Source organism: Sceloporus occidentalis, unplaced genomic scaffold, assembly GCF_023333645.1.
Source record: "Sceloporus occidentalis isolate IW3139 unplaced genomic scaffold, rSceOcc1.0.p SCAF_7, whole genome shotgun sequence".
NCBI classification, from domain to species: domain Eukaryota; kingdom Metazoa; phylum Chordata; class Lepidosauria; order Squamata; family Phrynosomatidae; genus Sceloporus; species Sceloporus occidentalis.
This window is the reverse complement of record NW_028316987.1, coordinates 23,859,538-23,878,965: the sequence shown is the minus strand read 5'-3', so window position 1 is coordinate 23,878,965 and position 19,428 is coordinate 23,859,538. Positions and strand designations below refer to the sequence as shown.

Genomic DNA, 19,428 nt, shown 5'->3' with positions numbered 1-19,428 from the left:
CACTATAAAAAAAGCATGAACTCATATACAAATTGAATAATACAATCACCTAATATATATATAACTTTATATTTTATCACCAAACAGATTCATATCCTCTCTTTTCATCCAAGCTAGCTTAACATACTTAGCTGTTTGATAAAGCACATAATGGCCAGATGCTAGCAAAAATGTCACTTTTTGATATGGACATAAGAGGATCAAGGTATTGAGTTTTCACCTCTAAATACAAAGGAGTTTCCAGAAGGGGACATATAAGTCTTCCATCTTTCTGCAACCTTGTGGATGCCATCTGTGACAGCTTGGCAATTACCTCACCACTTGCCACCAGTTATGTAGAGTCTACTGTTACTATTTCGCTAACTACCGCCACTTATGTGTTGGGGTGACACCGTGTCACTGCCAGATCTCTTAAACCCCTTTACACTGTGTCCGCCATGACACCAATTATGTGTGGAGACCCTTGAACTCGGATTTCTCACAAATGATCCCCAGACTAGAACTCTCTTCCACTGCCAGCCCTCTGGGGTCTTAAAATTCCAACAGCTTGAGACCAATTGTCAGTTGATAACTACAAACCCACTATCTGAAATATCTTAAATAATAAAAGGTCTTTTCCCTTTGGTAGCGTTTTACTTGTTTGGTAGTGAGGATGATGTTATCTGTAAACACACTTCAGGCAACAACTTGTTGAAACAAAGGAACAAATTTTATTTACAAGCAAGGTTGAAAACAGTATCTGTCTTATAGGATGTTTTTCAAGATTGATACGGTGTATAAATTGCTTCAGTAATTACAAAGTTTAACAGTTTCTTTCACTTGACTTTATAAACATTCCCTTATATTCTTAGTTCCTACAGAACCTTTATCTAGCCTCTGTATCTCTTAACCCTTCTGGTTATCTGTTACACCAAAACCTACTCTAACTGAACTTCCTCAGTTTCCTAATATTTGTTTCAACTGTTCTCCAGATGACTTTAATAATCTCCACCACATCCTAGCAATATATATGTATATATATCCCACAGGATATTAACGCATACACTTTAACTCTGGACTCCTCTAGTCCCTAACTTGGGTAGCTAAACCCCTTCTAACTGCACCTCACAGCAGTCCCTTAGCTTCCTCGGCTGCTATCCTCTCAGTGTACAATGACACACACCTCCAACAAGGCTCCGCTGCTCTATTTATACCCACTCCTGGGAGCAGCCCCCATCTTATCTAGCATTAGCTATTATCAACCATCTAAACTGTGTGTATTCTCCACATCATCCATCTACAGTGGATATGCCTTCATATCATCCTTTGATTTCCATTAGGAGCAGAATATTAAGTCTGCACTTAGTAAGAAGAGTCTTGAGAACATGTGGACAAGTGAAGGCTAGATCAGGAGGCAGTCTCCCAGGATAAACAGTGAAGAACTTATAGATCCTAGGACCATGATTGTCTTTATCAGGATGTACAATGATCCCACTTTTGGCAAAGTAGAGAGAAATATATTCACGTACAGTGGTACCCCGGGATACGAATTGATCGCGTTACGAAATTTCCAGGGTACGAAAAAGTTAGATTGGAAAAAACTGTTCCGGGTAACGAAAGATTTTTCGGGTTACGAAATTCATTTCGGCGCGAAATTTAAATGCGAAGCGCGGCTAGCGGCTTTCCAGCGCTAACGGAAAGCCTTTTCGGGTTGCGAAATGTATTGGGTTACGAACGGCGCCGCGGAACGAATTAATTTCGTAACCCGAGGTAGCACTGTATATGCATGTAACACACATAACTGAGGCTTTTCCCTAGTTACATATCCACAACATCACTGAAAGGAGGAGGAAGGATACACAGTCACAGCAATCTAGTATGGAAGATGTGTGCCCAGAGTTGTAATCCACTATACAGCAGGTCCTGTCCACCACACAAATTGGTGTCAGTGGCCTTCCATCACTCAGAATATGACTGTCATTCCAAAATACTTTATTTCCAGAACCACAGGAAATAGTTAACCTCTTTAGAGCACATAGTCAGGTTGCTTTACATCTACACAAGCAGCAAAATGGAATTGTATCCCACTATAGTGGTGGAAAGGGCCGTACTAGTACTAGTTCAGACTGCAGGAGCCAGACTTGGTCATTTTTTATGCTTATTCGTGTTTTGTTTTTGAAAGGATCCTCCTTGCAAATATAATACACAGATCTGCAAAGATACATTCTGTTTCCTTATGTTGCGATGTTAGCCATCTCAAATATTTGGGCTGTCATGTGGGAAGCAAGCTTGTTTCTGCTACTCTAGTGTGCTAGAAACCAAATGAGTAGACTGAAATTACAAAAAATGAAATTCTGACTAAACATCCTGAAAATAAGAAATTTTCAGTAGTAGAGTGTGCTACATCAGAAAGTTCTCACTTAAGGTTTTTAAACAGAGATTGGAATGCCATCTTTCAAGTATGTTTTAGATAGGACATTGGAACGGGTTGGATGAAATGATCCTTAACTACTTTCCCATAGGGGTGGAAAGAATATTCAAAATTATTTGGAAAATAGTTTTAAAAAAAGTGTTTTGAGTACTGATGCAAATAATCCTGGACTGACAAGAATCTTCGCAGTTCAGGATTCATTATGCACAAAATTTGCACAGAAAACAGCATTTGATGCACAGAAAGTGTTGTAATTTGAGATATATTCTATGTAAAAATTGAACATGGTTGATTTGCAGGGAAAAAACATGTTCTGTGGAGAAAACAGTATTTTATGCACAAAAAATAATATTTCTCTGTTGAAATATAATTTTTCATGCAGAAAATGTTATTTCCTGCACCAAACAACTGCTTGCAAATTTTGTGCCGAATAAGTACTAAATCATAATAGCCTTTGAAAACTGCATGGTTTTTGGATACTTCAACTGCATCCATACTGAAGAAATAATCCAGTTTGTCGCCACTTTTACTGCCATGGTTCAGTGCTATGGAATTCTGGGAATTATAGTCTGTGAAACTTTCGCCTTCTGTCAGAATACGGTGGTGTAACAGCAAACTACAATTCCTAGGATTCCTTAGCACTGAGCCATGGCAGTTAAAGTGGTGACACATGTTGTCAAATTGGTTTATTTCTGCAGTGCAGATATAGCCTTTCTCGCAGCAGGAAGAAAATTTCTGATATTACTCATTGCTACCTTTGAGAAGAAACTAAGTGAAGAGTTACATCCCTGCTTTCCCAGTCGACAGTGCTGTGATTCTGTCTGAAGATTCTGCTACTATTCCCATTCATTGTACATTTAGATCCAGCTTGATTTTCAAAAGCCTAAACCTTAAATGAAACCGCATAATTAAACCTCATAATTAAAGTAAATGTCTTATTGTGGTTTTGCTTAGAACCTATATTAATAGGCGATTCACAGAAAACTTTATGTCCTGGAATAACACTTCCCCTTTCATTCCTAAAAACTGACATAAATTTCAACTGTTGTCATGAAATAATGAAAGTTTGATCACTTAGGTTCACATTTTATTTCCAGCCTCCGTGTCATCCAAATATACTTTCTGGCCAATCACACTGGCACCCCCATCCTTCTGTGAATGTAAGGTAAGTGAATTGTCTATCCTGATATTGTATGCTTTACTGAGGGGTGGACCCCTATTATATTACTTAATTGAGGAATAAAAATCAATATATGTGTCACATGTGCAACATGAGCATAGAAAAAAGTGTATGGCCAGTATGTTCAGAAGTTTTGAATACAGTTATGCTCTAACTATGCTGATAATGAGAAAACTGCTGTTTTATGTTTCAATCCCTTCATCTCCCACCCAAAGCAGTATTGGAATATTTCTAACATGCTTTATAGAGTGTTGAAAGAGTCCTGAGCAGAATATATTTGAAGCAGTTTGAATATTCAAAAGGCACTCTGAGTGAAAGTGGTGTCATTTGAATATTTTAAAACAATGTTTTAAAATGCTTAATCTGTGGAAAATTGTTTTGAAATGTCTGATCTATAGAAGGGAACGGAAATGTGAACATATTATTGGTGATCACATTTTTGCACAGTTATATTCATCGCAGTGACCTATGTATGAGATTTTCCTGATGGAATATACCATGAAGTTACTGCACTACAAATGGCAGTCGCTAGGTTTTATTCTGGAAAGACTGCAGGTGAAACCTGAAAAGTCTGACTTAGATAGGAATGTTGATCCTTACTTCCACCCAAACTGATCAAGCGTCTTTCCCAACATCATTGGATAGGGAGAGGAAGGAGTTATTTAATGTGAACACTTGTTATATATTAAGGGGCGGAATATTTAATTGGCCATAATGTGTACTTCCATATCACAATATAGCTGAGGCCTTTTCTATAGACCATTGAGTCTTGAGTGCATGTACTGTATTTCAGTATGGTTTCAATACATTCAGCATTTATGAAAAGGATTATGTTGGTTATTATATTTTTGGATGTACATCTAACTTGTGTACACCTAAAATATGCTCCTCTGCATAATGTGTGAAATAGTTTTCAGAGCTGAGATTCTTAGGATGTTCTAGATGGAGGGATTTTAGTCCATGAAGATAATCTGTCTAGAGAAAAATGTGCTGTGCCCATCAACTGCCCAGTGAGTATACTTTAGGCAAAATAAATACTTACACTGCACTTCAGAACTGATTGTGTATGCAGTTATATGGAGCATATCACCATACAGGAAAGGTTTCTGAGAACACATTCCTCTGGTAAGATCTCTTGTAGAATTACAATGAATTTAAGTCATGCGAGAGGACCATTTGTTCATGTATGGGATTCCTCATTCAGTCACCAACTTACATTTGTTCCCTACTTTATTATATTTTCCATGTGTGTGAGTGTATGATATTTGAATTTGTCATTCATCACTGTTTTACTTTCTGTTTCTCATTCACTCATCATTGTGCGTATGATTTAGGCCACCCTATCATGATGATAGATTTTATTGGAAACCATCCCAAGGTGAAGAGGACAGCAATTTACGATATATACAGGAACAGAATCAGAGGAACTTAGCTGGGATCCACTATCAATTCTATCAGGATAAGCTCATGACTACTCTTTGAGAAAACATGATCTTTAGCTTCATGCATCATCTTGCATCCTGATTACATCCCATAAAATATCTGTGCACATTGCAAATAATTGTTAAAGTGGTGTAACAATCATTAGAATGCTTTTCATGAGGGTAGAATTCAGAGACATAACTGTAGTAGTCTGGAATATCAGTATACAAAGGGATTGTGTAGCACTTCTTTCATAACTTTTGCTTGGTTGATCTCAAAGGTGCTGCAAGATTCCTTTGTATAATTATTAGAGAATGATAGTGAAACCACATTATAGTTTCTGTATTATGGAAAGTCCTAGGAAGCATGGTGCATTTTACTGTCCCAAATTCTGGAATGTCACAGCTGGCATACTTCTTTACATTCCAATTTTATGTAGCCGTCTGCTGTTTATGCCTTGCCATTTGCATATGATCCTTAATTTGATATCTTCATTTATGAATTAAATATAGCAATGATCATGTCTTCCTCTTTTTTAATTTATTTGTTGCTTTGAGTGCCATTCAGATCAAGAGTCAGGATAATGATAGTTACCAAACATTTTAATAGTGAATAATAAAGGGATCAAATGCTTAAAATAAAACAAACAAACAAACAAAATCTGTTGCCCCAGATTGGCAGGGTGGATTTTTGTGCCAAGTTAACAAGTATGAGGAAGCTACTAGAGTTTTATACTTTTTATGTAATGAATCTGATTTTTCAAATGTTAATTTCAGTTAAATTTCCTGCTGTTGTGTAATCTCCTATATCCTTGTGACGTTCATTCATTAGATTGCTAAAGTGGTTTTGGATAATAGAGATGCAGCAGAAAGAGAACCCACCTTAACCTGGTAAAACCTCTGATGGTGAAACATGTTCAGATGCCATTTCTCTCCTACAGTCCTGAATTTCTTCAGTTAGTGAGTTTGGTCCAGGGATACTCTGATCCAATGCTTCTACTATGTGATCATTCTGCCTTCAGTGTGGAATTTTACATGGGATCCATTTGATGTTGTCTTCCATTCCCATCCCCTGTGTGTTTTCTTCTCACTCCTTCCATCCTTTATCTTTCCAGTAAGTAGGAAAAGAAGAAATACATGCACTATGTCTTTGATTGGTAGTGCTGGGAAGCTTCAAATCTGGAAGCACCCTGAGACTTGGACACACATGCTGACTTGAAGCTAGACTTCTTGTATGTAGCCATTACACTCTTATACTGGGGTGAATGGGACAGAGAGAGATGGTGTGGCCAGCACCCTGTATGGATCAGCAGAAATGTGCTACAGCTGCTCATTGCCATGCCTGATGGAGAGTGGGTGCAAATCAGAGAAGCTATCTGGGTTTGTTCTTGTATCCAGATGTGAGATCCACTGGGGTCCTCTGGAGGTCTCAGCACATCTGGCTATGGGGACATTGCCAGAAGTTTATACAGGTCCCCTCCCCACCATAGTATGGCCATGGATAGGGGAGCTATAGTGTGGAGCTTTAATTGTTGCAAAGGGAGGAAAGGAATGTCAACTTCCACAACAAGAAAAATACATACACAAGTGAAAGATTGACTTACACTTGCAGATGCCACTTAAGAATTCTAGCCAGTGAGTGTGTGCCCCATTTTCAGTCCTGACCTGTTCATGTATTGAAATGCAAAGTTTTGAACAAACCCTGATAGGGTGACTCTAAAATGTTAAACTAAAGATGCTCATAAGTATGTTCAGCTTCTGTGAAGTTGGATATATTTCCTGTACATTCAGATTCCCTTCACAAGTAAGCTTTGGTTCTCTTGATTATAGAAATAATAGTGCTACCTTTTGCACACGTCTTGATTTGGCCTTAAAGCTGTGATATTTTTAAAAGCCTTTGGAATAAGAAATATCTTTATATTTTGGGAATATTTTGATGTGTTAGAGTTTTTTAATATGATTTTACTGAATTTGAATTTATAAATAGAGTCAAGTCTACATCATTCTCAGAGAAAATATGATAGTTTAATTTTTTATTTAAAGTATGTTTACATTGTTTTGATTTTTTTGTACATGCTAAATAAATATGAATATTTACATGCAATAAAATATGAATATTTTCCATTGTGTTTGGAATTTTATGTCTTTTGTCTTGAGCTGAAATAGTACTCAGAAATTCACAAAACATTTATTATTAGTTTTTGGTTTGATTAAAATGTTGTTCTTATGACGTTCCCATGCAGCCGTCTAAAAATATGATAGCAAGTCTGGCCAAGAGTAGAAATACGGACCTTAATGCCGAGGAATATTCTCACAATTGGAGAGTCTCTGTCAAGACACACCTACTGTACAACACTCCTCCATTATACTGAAGTAGTTGTATATAAAAAAAGATACTAAGCTACTTTGGAAAGAGGATATAATGTGAGTTGGTCATATAACCAGTGAGACCCACAAAAACATTTGCCAGAATCTCATATGACTTTTTATGTAACACAACTTTGCATGTACCTAACTAACTGCAGTGAGCCCGCCCCATTGGCAGGCTAGTAATCTGTGGGTTTGACTGCCTATGGATTGCCTTGCCCCATATTCTATGGTGACGTGTGTACACATATGTGTGCACATCATTGCCCACTGAATAATATGGGGCGCAACTGTCAACACTTTTCCCAGCTGCAGGGGAGAGTGTAAGCAGACCCCCCATGGATGGGAAGGGTCTGCTGTAGCAGAGGTGCCAAGAAACCTGGTTATTGAATTGCAAAGATGCATATTGGGACAGTGGCAAGAGTGCCTGATGCACATTGGGAAGAATCGGTTGTGCATCGGTCCCTTTGCTGGCTCTACTATGTAGTAATGTAATAGCATCTTTCTCCTGGATAAGCATGTTGTGTAACTGTGTAAGTCTAATTTATTGCAGATATAAATCCACTCGTGAAGACACAAAGCCCCAACAGGATTCCAGCCATCTTCTATTTACCACTGTCTCTCCACCAGTTTTGCCCCCAGCTCCTTCCTGGGAAAACCTCCTGTACTCTTTTTCTCTTAGAAGCTGCTTCCAACTCTGTCCTTTCTCTGGTCTCTTCCTTGGAGGTCTTTTTATCTCTTTAGCATCAAACAAAAACTCTTTCTTCTACCTTCTGGCTTTCTTCTTACTTGGGTTATGATGCCCTTCATGCCCTTGCCTTCTCTGAGCCCCAGAAGAAGAAATGTGATGTTGAAAGTAGTCAGGGTTCATACTAAACCATCTTTCTCCCTAAACCAGCCAAGTATGGCTCCTCCAACCAGGATCCAAGTGGGAACTTGACATGGAATTCCCAGACCTGTTATGCTATTGACATGGATCTGCTGATGCCTGCTCAATAGCCTGGGAGACTTGCCCAATTCTATATATACCTTGAATGTTGGCCTCACCATTTCAGAAAGCATATGAGGTGAGATTGCACTAGGAAGAGGTATGGCAACTGGATGGGGAGAAGGCAAAGTCTTGGCAATCAGCAACATCATTTTCCTTGCTATTTGCAATCTATATGCCCAGTGACTTTTCTTCTGATTCAGGAGTGATGGATTTATTTTGTGATGCAATACTGCAACCTTGGCTTACCTAGTTCTGTCCTTCTGCTTTGGCCTCCATTGCCTGTCCCAACTGTCCTAGAAAAGCCATTCAGAGCTCTTTCCCGGGGACCTAAAGCCTTCATAATGAGATCTTTTTATGCAAAAATTGGATAGTTCCCAGAAAGAAGCAGGATTTAGAGCACTGAAATGGCAAACCTCCCTAAAAGGGTGTGGGTATTGATTTCTCCAGGCTTCTGCTTCTTTTCTTTGACTCAAAAGAAAATTACAGCAAATGAAATCAATCTAAGGCCATGTTCTGGATGGAGGATCTTTGAAACAATGACAACACCTAACAGCAAAATCCTCCCAAGTGGTCACCTCAAACATTGTAACAGATAGCACCAAGGATGCCATCAACTTTTCTGTTTGAGCCATTGTCAATACTGTCCTAGCATTCTATCTGCAATTCAGACGCTTCAGGGCAATTTGACCACTGTACCTTAAAGTGTTCATTCAAAGGTCTCTTGGTATCCTGGAGAAAATAAGAGACCCCAAAAATGTATGACATCTTTTCTTTAAAACAAAACAAAACGGGAAAACAACCAAAATGAACAGTTCAGTACTGATATCTAACAGAGGCTTCTCCAGAACCACCAATATTTATGTCTTTAAGGTGGGGAATCCTGTAGCTTCAGGACATTTGCAGACCTCCAAAACCCTGAGCCGTCCCTCCATGGCACCTGATTTTTCTTTTAATAAACAAAATAAAGCTTAAGTCTCCAGGAGTCACAAAGTGTGTCTCTGTGTCTTGTTTTAGAAACAAAAATGAAATCTGCTTTTAGAAAACTGGAAGTAGATGTTGAAGAACAGATACTTGCTTTTGCACACTTTTTATTTCACCAACAGTGGATACCTGTAATGGATCTGGGGCTGGCTAGTCCCCAGAGTTGATACTTTTGCTTTAGGCATTCCGGGTCCTTAGTTAAATTCAGTCTTGGAGGCAAACAAAACTGCTAAACAGATCTTCTCTCAAATGCTCTGACATTTCAAAGCAGAGGGAGGGATTTTTAAAAATGATTTTTACTTTTGCTTCCAACTTAGATGGCGTCCATCTCAAATGCCCAAGTCCCTAGGGCCATCTAGAAGAGTTGTTTTGTCGTCATGTCAGCTTCAACTTGGAAACACTGAACGAGAGACTTCCAAGATACCCTATTAACAGTCCTGCTCTGGTCTGGCAAACTCAATACAGAAGAGAGGCCTCTTTCAGAAGGCCTTTAGTAGTGTATTCCTGCATGGCATAGTTGACCCTTGCAGCCACTTCAACTCTAAAATTCTATGGTTTTATGAAATGCAACCAATAGCCTTCTCTAAATCCTGAAATCCCCCCCATGGTTTTCTAGAGACAGCATTTTGCTATGCAGAAAAGTGTTTCTCGTGCCAGTTTCCAAAAACACTAATTTTGCACAAACATGATGTTCTGTAGGGGCATTGCGCAAAACCACAATTTTCACCACCACCACCCGATACACAAACATATATTCAAGCAACGAAGTGGCTGGCATCCTGTTCAGTAGTTCAGCCAAGATCTCATAACTTTTCAAATTCAAATCTACCATCTTTTACAATAAAAGGTTTCCAAGGCACTGCTGACTTGGGTGCTGGAAATGAGATTTGAGACACACTCCTACCTGTGGGATGCTTGAGAGAAGCCGTTGCAGCAGGACTCCAAGGGATCTCAGCTCCCTGTTCTCAATGTGCCCCCTGAATGGGACAATACAGCAGGGGGAATACTCCACTCCCCCCAGTCTGTTGCACCTCAGAAACTGGTTGAGGGCACTGCCTGATTGGAAAGCTAGCCTTGGTGTGTGTGTGGATATGACACCAGAGCTGCATTTCCCCCCCCCCCCTGCATCTCATGATGCCGGATCACAGCAAGTGCTTTTGCGCCCAAATATTTGTGCACCAAAAACATGATTTTTACACAAAAATCCTGGTGTATTTCTACCTATGCAAAATAATTTCCCAAAATGTGTTGGGATGTGCAAATACCAGCTAAAAACTAAACAAATTCTAGCTGCTACCCTAATAGAGAGTTAGCATTCTGGGCACCACAGCTTAGGGAGCTGGGTATGTTTAGCCTAGAAGGTTAAGCGATGTCATGATATCCTTGTTTAAATATTTGAATGCATGTAATATGGAGGATGGAGCAAGCTTGATTTCTGCTGCTCCAGCAATTAGGACACAGAGCAATGGATTCAAACTTCAGAAGTGAGATTCCACCTTAACATTAGGAGGAACTTCCTGACAGTAAGAGCTTTTCGACAGTGGAACACACTCCCTCGGAGTCTGGTGGAGTCTCCCTCTTTGCAGGTTTTAAAACAGAGGCTGGATGGCCATGCTTTGATTATGAATTTCTGCATGGCAGGGAGTTGGATTGGATGGCCCTTGAGGTCTCTTCCAACACTGATTCTCATTAGGTGAAACTGCAGGAAATCTGAGTCACTCGAGAAGTTAGGTCCAGTTACATGGAATGCAACAAAACAAGTTTTTGAAAAACAGAAAGGTATTGGTGAAATTTGGGAAATACCTGTGTAGTGTGATTTAAAAAAATAAATCTCATTTTCTGTATTGAATATGTACTTTTCTGGTTTTAATGTATGTCATTACCAAATGTAAATTATGTTGGCTGGGGATGATGGCAGTTGGAATCCAGCATCTCTGGAGGCCACCAGTTTAGAGACGACTGTATAAACTTTCCTTCTATAGTGATGCATATGATGTATGCATCAACAAATGCCTTTAAAATCAGAAGGTTAAAGTGAAAGCAAACTATGGCGGGATACAGTCCGCCCAAAAAGGGCGGTCTGCTGCCACCTCCATTTCCGCCGGCGGGAAGCCTCAGCCTCCAAACGGGGAGGCTTCCCGGCGGCTGAAAAAGAACACGCAAATGGCGCACTCGTGACATCGCAAGCGCCACGTGACGTGCGGACGCTATGCGTCTGTTGCATCAAAATGGCGGTGCCCGTATGTACAGGGCACCACCATTTTGACGTCCCCGTCACTTGCTAGGGGTGAGGCCAGTATGGACAGCCAACCCCTAGCATGTGACGGGGGTGGCGAAAAAGGCCTATTTAAATCGGGCCCCTATAAACTATCCATTAAAATGGGTTTTCCATAGTTCTACACAATGTCGTAAAAAGAAGAAAGGAAGGAAGGACGAGGGCGGAAAAGGAAGGAAAGAAGGAGGAAATGGGGCTTCACTTTTAAGATGAACTGGCTTGTATTTTCACATGGGCTTTCGTGGATATAAACCCACTTCTTTGGATGGAGTACTCAGTGGCATTAAGGTTTTAGACATAAATCTACCAAGTGCAGCAGTTAACCAAGTTCAGAAATTCAAGCTTTAGTAGTTAAAATGCAGCAAACCTTTATTCCACAACTTTAGGTTGAAACTGATTGGAGACTAGAGACATTTGTTTTTAGGACTAAACAGCAAATGTTAACACTGCCTAAGTAAAACACGTTATTTCAAAATATTGATGGGCAGATTATTCATTCATCACATACTCAGAACAACTTTGGATCTTTCTTTTCCCATACTGCCCCCTCCTTGGTCTTCAGTGTTTCAGTCCATGCCTGCTTCCTCTGTTTCGTTATCATACCACCTGTGGAACTCAGGATGTTAAGCCTGGAGAAGAGAAGGCTAAGAGGTGATATGATAGCCCTGTTTAAATATTTGAAAGGATGTCATATTGAGGAGGGAGCAAGTTTGTTTTCTGCTGCTCCAGAGACTAGGACCCGGAGCAATGGATGCAAACTACAGGAAAAGAGATTCCACCTCAACATTAGGAAGAACTTCCTGACAGTAAGGGCTGTTCGACAGTGGAACAAACTCCCTCGGAGTGTAGTGGAGTCTCCTTCCTTGGAGGTCTTTAAGCAGAGGCTGGATGGCCATCTGTCGGGGATGCTTTGATTTGGATTTCCTGCATGGCGGGGGGTTGGACTGGATGGCCTGTGCGGTCTCTTCCAACTCTATGATTCTATGATTCATCTATGCTATAACCATCCACTTACAGTAATGGTTTCACTGCATATTCCATCACTGTATCTCAGCCTTGCTCTAAACTCATGGCACGGATGATGCAAAAGTAGCACCTGAAAAAAGCATCTTGTGGGAGATGGATAGAATGTAATAGGTTCCAGAAAGAGGCACACACAGACACACAAATGTCATGGTACTCTACAATACATGCATGTATTTATAACTGCATTATAAACTATTAATAACACATTTATACTCATGTAGTACATCCTAAACTGTTCAAAAAACAGCTGAAAATCTTTAAACTAATTTTCCAGTATCATCTTTGAAAAAAACATCTGGGAAATTATTCACGATTTTGTAATAAAAAGGAAAGAAAAGGAAACCCCTTATAGAACGTCTGTAACAGTATAAAAACAGCAACCCATACTTTGTTATCCATTAGCACATTTGATGCAAAAAGTGTAGTAAGGCAGGATACAACAAGTCTCAATTAGAGAAGGACTACTGAGTCAATAGAACTCACATATGTACTAACATACCAATTTCCAATCAGTTTCATACATCTACTAGTGGGACTAGCAATTGGATTTAGGCTAAAACTTCTACGTTGAGCACCATTGAAAGGTATTCCTTCTCCCTTCTTTTTTTGTTTTTCTGAGTGCTTCAGTAGTCTTTAAAGTCATTAAGCATTTCTTAGAAGGTGGGACAATTTATATTTACAATCTATATAAATAAAAATGTAAATGTTCGTTTGTGCAAAATCTGAAATCTCCGAATGTTCTTCACCGATTGCTTTGAAATTTTGACACAACGTTGCATTCAAATACATGCATGTTTTTATATACCTACTATGTTTTTATATACCTACTATTATACAGTTGTCACACTTGTGACAGGTAAAAATATGCCTTTTTTTAAAAAAAGCATCATCTGTTGGATGTAAAAGCAACACGTAAAAGCTATACTAAATATTCGACAATTCAATTTCAATGTTTCCGATTTACGATCCATTTATGGTTTCCAAATTTACAAGTTTACGACTCCATTGCAATGTTTCCAGGAATGCTTGCCCATAGGGGAGCATTGGGGAATGCTTGCCCATAGGGAGACATTGAGAATTGCTTGCCCATAGGGAGACATTGGGAATTGCTTGCCCATAGAGAGACATCAGGGAATGCTTGCCCATAGGGAGACATTGGGGAATGCTTGCCCATAGAGAGACATCGGGGAATGCTTGCCCATAGAGAGACATCGGGGAATGCTTGCCCATAGAGAGACATTGGGGAATGCTTGCCCATAGAGAGACATTGGGAATTGCTTGCCCATAGAGAGACATCAGGGAATGCTTGCCCATAGGGAGACATTGGGGAATGCTTGCCCATAGAGAGACATCGGGGAATGCTTGCCCATAGAGAGACATCGGGGAATGCTTGCCCATAGAGAGACATTGGGGAATGCTTGCCCATAGAGAGACATTGGGAATTGCTTGCCCATAGAGAGACATCGGAGAATGCTTGCCCATAGGGAGGCATTGGGGAATGCTCGCCCATAGAGAGACATTGGGAATTGCTTGCCCATAGAGAGACATCGGGGAATGCTTGCCCATAGAGAGACATCAGGGAATGCTTGCCCATAGGGAGACATTGGGAATTGCTTGCCCATAGAGAGACATCGGGGAATGCTTGCCCATAGAGAGACATCAGGGAATGCTTGCCCATAGGGAGACATTGGGAATTGCTTGCCCATAGAGAGACATCGGGGAATGCTTGCCCATAGAGAGACATTGGGAATTGCTTGCCCATAGAGAGACATCGGGGAATGCTTGCCCATAGAGAGACAGTGGGAATTGCTTGCCCATAAAGAGACATCGGGGAATGCTTGCCCATAGAGAGACATTGGGAATTGCTTGCCCATAGAGAGACATCGGGGAATGCTTGCCCATAGAGAGACATTGGGAATTGCTTGCCCATAAAGAGACATCGGGGAATGCTTGCCCATAGAGAGACATCAGGGAATGCTTGCCCATAGAGAGACATTGGGAATTGCTTGCCCATAGAGAGACATCGGGGAATGCTTGCCCATAGAGAGACATTGGGAATTGCTTGCCCATAGAGAGACATCGGGGAATGCTTGCCCATAGAGAGACATTGGGAATTGCTTGCCCATAGAGAGACATCGGGGAATGCTTGCCCATAGAGAGACATTGGGAATTGCTTGCCCATAAAGAGACATCGGGGAATGCTTGCCCATAGAGAGACATCGGGGAATGCTTGCCCATAGAGAGACATCAGGGAATGCTTGCCCATAGGGAGACATCAGGGAATGCTTGCCCATAGGGAGACATTGGGAATTGCTTGCCCATAGAGAGACATCGGGGAATGCTTGCCCATAGAGAGACATTGGGAATTGCTTGCCCATAGAGAGACATCGGGGAATGCTTGCCCATAGAGAGACAGTGGGAATTGCTTGCCCATAAAGAGACATCGGGGAATGCTTGCCCATAGAGAGACATTGGGAATTGCTTGCCCATAGAGAGACATCGGGGAATGCTTGCCCATAGAGAGACATTGGGAATTGCTTGCCCATAAAGAGACATCGGGGAATGCTTGCCCATAGAGAGACATCGGGGAATGCTTGCCCATAGAGAGACATTGGGAATTGCTTGCCCATAGAGAGACATCGGGGAATGCTTGCCCATAGAGAGACATTGGGAATTGCTTGCCCATAGAGAGACATCGGGGAATGCTTGCCCATAGAGAGACATTGGGAATTGCTTGCCCATAGAGAGACATCGGGGAATGCTTGCCCATAGAGAGACATTGGGAATTGCTTGCCCATAAAGAGACATCGGGGAATGCTTGCCCATAGAGAGACATCGGGGAATGCTTGCCCATAGAGAGACATCAGGGAATGCTTGCCCATAGGGAGGCATTGGGGAATGCTCGCCCATAGAGAGACATTGGGAATTGCTTGCCCATAGAGAGACATCGGGGAATGCTTGCCCATAGAGAGACATCAGGGAATGCTTGCCCATAGGGAGACATTGGGAATTGCTTGCCCATAGAGAGACATCGGGGAATGCTTGCCCATAGAGAGACATCAGGGAGTGCTTGCCCATAGGGAGACATTGGGAATTGCTTGCCCATAGAGAGACATCGGGGAATGCTTGCCCATAGAGAAACATTGGGAATTGCTTGCCCATAGAGAGACATCGGGGAATGCTTGCCCATAGAGAGACAGTGGGAATTGCTTGCCCATAAAGAGACATCGGGGAATGCTTGCCCATAGAGAGACATCGGGGAATGCTTGCCCATAGAGAGACATCAGGGAATGCTTGCCCATAGGGAGGCATTGGGGAATGCTCGCCCATAGAGAGACATTGGGAATTGCTTGCCCATAGAGAGACATCGGGGAATGCTTGCCCATAGAGAGACATCAGGGAATGCTTGCCCATAGGGAGACATTGGGAATTGCTTGCCCATAGAGAGACATCGGGGAATGCTTGCCCATAGAGAGACATCAGGGAATGCTTGCCCATAGGGAGACATTGGGAATTGCTTGCCCATAGAGAGACATCGGGGAATGCTTGCCCATAGAGAGACATCAGGGAATGCTTGCCCATAGGGAGACATTGGGAATTGCTTGCCCATAGAGAGACATCAGGGAATGCTTGCCCATAGGGAGACATTGGGAATTGCTTGCCCATAAAGAGACATCGGGGAATGCTTGCCCATAGAGAGACATCAGGGAATGCTTGCCCATAGGGAGACATTGGGAATTGCTTGCCCATAGAGAGACATCGGGGAATGCTTGCCCATAGAGAGACATCAGGGAATGCTTGCCCATAGGGAGACATTGGGAATTGCTTGCCCATAGAGAGACATTGGGGAATGCTTGCCCATAGGGAGACATGGGGAATTGCTTGCCCATAGAGAGACATCGGGGAAATGTGTGCATTTTCTTTCCTTTCTTTTCCATTTAACCACGGCAAAACGTGGCCGGGTACTGCTATTTTATAAATAAAACAGCTATTTTAGTGACACTTGGGTTCCATTTTGGGGGAAAGGCAGAATATAAGTGCAATAAAATAAATAAATAAATAAATAAGTAAATAAATAAATAAATAAATAAATAAGGACCACCTTGGTGAGATGTGAAGGAGAGGCCAACGTGTTACACCATTTGCAAATATGAACTCTAGTGTCAATTCTCAAACTGCTTCCTTCCTTTGTCGTGGACAGATAAAATGAAAGGTTGCATTAGGAAACTACACTGAATGGCCTCCACCTTCTGAAACCTGCCTGACCAGAGCAGAAACAATATAAATAAGGTCTCTCTAAAAAAGAAGTATAACTGGCCGGTCCACTTTTGCTTAGTGAAAGTTTGGCCCTGGTTCTGTTTAGTTCTTATTTGTTTAGACTTCTAACCATCGCCACATGGATATCACAAATAAAATCCCTCGCGAATAATGTACACAGAATCAGCCTTAAATGACCAACTATTACACGAAGAGCAAAAGGCAAAGAAAACCGTATATCACTTTGCAGGTAAAAACACCACATCACATTGGATATTATGGACATCAATGGCTTTCAGAAGTATTAAGCTGCTTATCTTTTTGCCCCCATTCTAAGTAAAGAACTCATTAAAACTAACTGAAAAAATGTTTCTGACTGGGGTCATAGACATAATTGTTCTTTGTAGCCTTCAAAATTCCACATTCTGAATGAATTCCACATTCTGTACACCAGGTCATATGAGGACTCTCCAGTCTGGTGCAGTACAACAACTGGTGTGATTAACTAAATGTGATTTCAAAGCTTTTTAAAAGAAACACTTCATTATTATTATTTTTTAAAATTGTTTGAGTGGTGCTTTACTATGCAAGGAGAGCCTTTTGTGGGATGCCCTCTGGATGCTTCCCTGAAACTGTGACATTGAATCATAGCTTGGAAAGGCAAAGCAAATGCTTTTCATGCTCAGATCCAAGGTCACCAGCATCTTGGGTAGAAGGCATGGAAAAGACCTCTGATCTCTTGAAGAGCTACTGAGATTCAAAATGGACAAAGCTGAACTTCATAGACTATGGCCTGTTACAGACAGCCAAAATAAAGCTGCTTCGAGTCACAGTGGAGGTATGGTGTTTCAATGATGCATGCGTCCTAAGAGCACAGAAGTCGCACCAAAGCCACACTTCAGCCCTAAGGACTGGAGCGTGGCTTTGGTGTGGCTTCTGGACTCTTAGGACGCATGCATCATTGAAACACCATATCTCCACTGTGACTCGAAGCAGCTTTATTTTGGCTGTCTGTAACAGGCCTATGTTTCAGTACATAATACAGCTTTTGTTCCAATGTATGCTGCTTTGCCACAAGGCACACAGGGTGACTGGTGTACCATAAGTTGGCCTGTTACAGACTGCCAAAATAAAGCTGCTTCGGGTCTCTTTGGAGATATGCTGTTTAAATGATGCATGCATCCTAAGAATCCAGAAGCTGCACCAAAGCTGCACTCCAGTGCTTAGGAATGGAGTGTGGCTTTGGCACGACCTCCGGACTCTTAGGACCCATGCATCATTTAAACAGCATATCTCCAAAGAGGCCCGAAGCAGCTTTATTTTGGCAGTCTGTAACAGGCCTTAATGTGTGAATCAGTGTGTCTCATCTTGCTACTGGGCAAGTGGGCTTGTATGTACAGTACTTCAGTAGAGAAGTCACATCGCACACCACACCGCAAGTATAGGGTAAAACCATTGATGCTTCACATGTGTTAATGAATACTGATTTATATTTCTTGTTTATTTCAGTGACTAATATTGTATTCCAAGGCACAGCTCAGTGTACAAGAAAACAAGTACACTGTAGGTATCACAAAAGTACAGAAACAACACAGCATGTGAGAGACATCTCAGATCTTCATGTCTTGAAAAAAATATGCTTGAAAGAGTGTAGGCAATATCTGGGGAATCTCACAAGCCGCTTTCATGGGTCTTCAGTGTCCTTTATCAGCAGATGCTAACTAAGAAGTAAGGAGAGGACAAGGCAGGAGAAAGGCATATTAACAGAAAGCTGGATAGTTAGTATTAGTTTGAAAACTGGTCTGGGACTCCAGGAGATCAGGGTTTGAATCTTGCAAGTCACACTTTCTCAGCCTGAGAGAAAGGCAATGGCAAACTCCCTCTAAGGAAATCTTGCCAGAAATCTTGATAGAATTGCCAAAAGTCATATTAAAGTTAAAAACTGCAACTTCATTGCAGAAAGAATACAGCTTGACACCCCTTTACTTGTCATGGCTTAATGCCATAGGATTCTGGGATTTGTAGTTTGTTGTGGCATCAGAGCGCTCTGGCAGAGAAGGCTAAAAATCTCACAAAACTACAAATCCCAGAATTTGATAGCATTGAGCCATGGCAGTTAAAGTGATATCAAACTGCTTTATTTCAGCAAGGCCAAAGGCATGTAATAACAGAAAGGCACTTGTATTTACTAAACCTATTCAACAGCTCAGCAGAGGCCCTAAGAGGGCTGCCACAATTAGTAGAGAAACTCAACATAATGGCTCCCGGTTCAGTCTTTTTCCTTTCTTTCCACATAGTTCTTTTCATTTTTTTTTCTTTAAGTGGGAAAAAAGCATTATAACAATCAATAAAGGCAGTGCTAGAAAATTAGGAGAAAAATCAGACAAATTCAACTGCTTGATATACTAACAGTAAACTCTAGATAAAATGCAAAATTATAATTGGAACCTAATGGAACAGCCTCCAACATTTCACAGATGAAAATCATGGTGTGTGTGTGTGGCCAAAAAATATCAGCAT

General features: G+C 41.1%; 1 protein-coding gene across 4 annotated transcripts in view; it reads left to right on the top strand.

Moving 5' to 3' along the window:
• The window catches only part of LOC149309404 (band 4.1-like protein 4B), a 147,598-nt gene that overhangs the window by 81,107 nt on the left and 47,063 nt on the right, over nt 1-19,428 (top strand). For 3 of the 4 annotated variants that reach the window (XM_089532374.1, XM_089532377.1, XM_089532375.1), the window contains one exon: nt 3,508-3,575. In XM_089532374.1, coding sequence (XP_089388500.1) covers nt 3,508-3,575 — 68 coding nt within the window. Of the gene's footprint in view, nt 1-3,507; nt 3,576-4,924; nt 7,014-19,428 lie in introns of those variants that run through there. The other variant, XM_089532376.1, reaches the window with a different exon arrangement.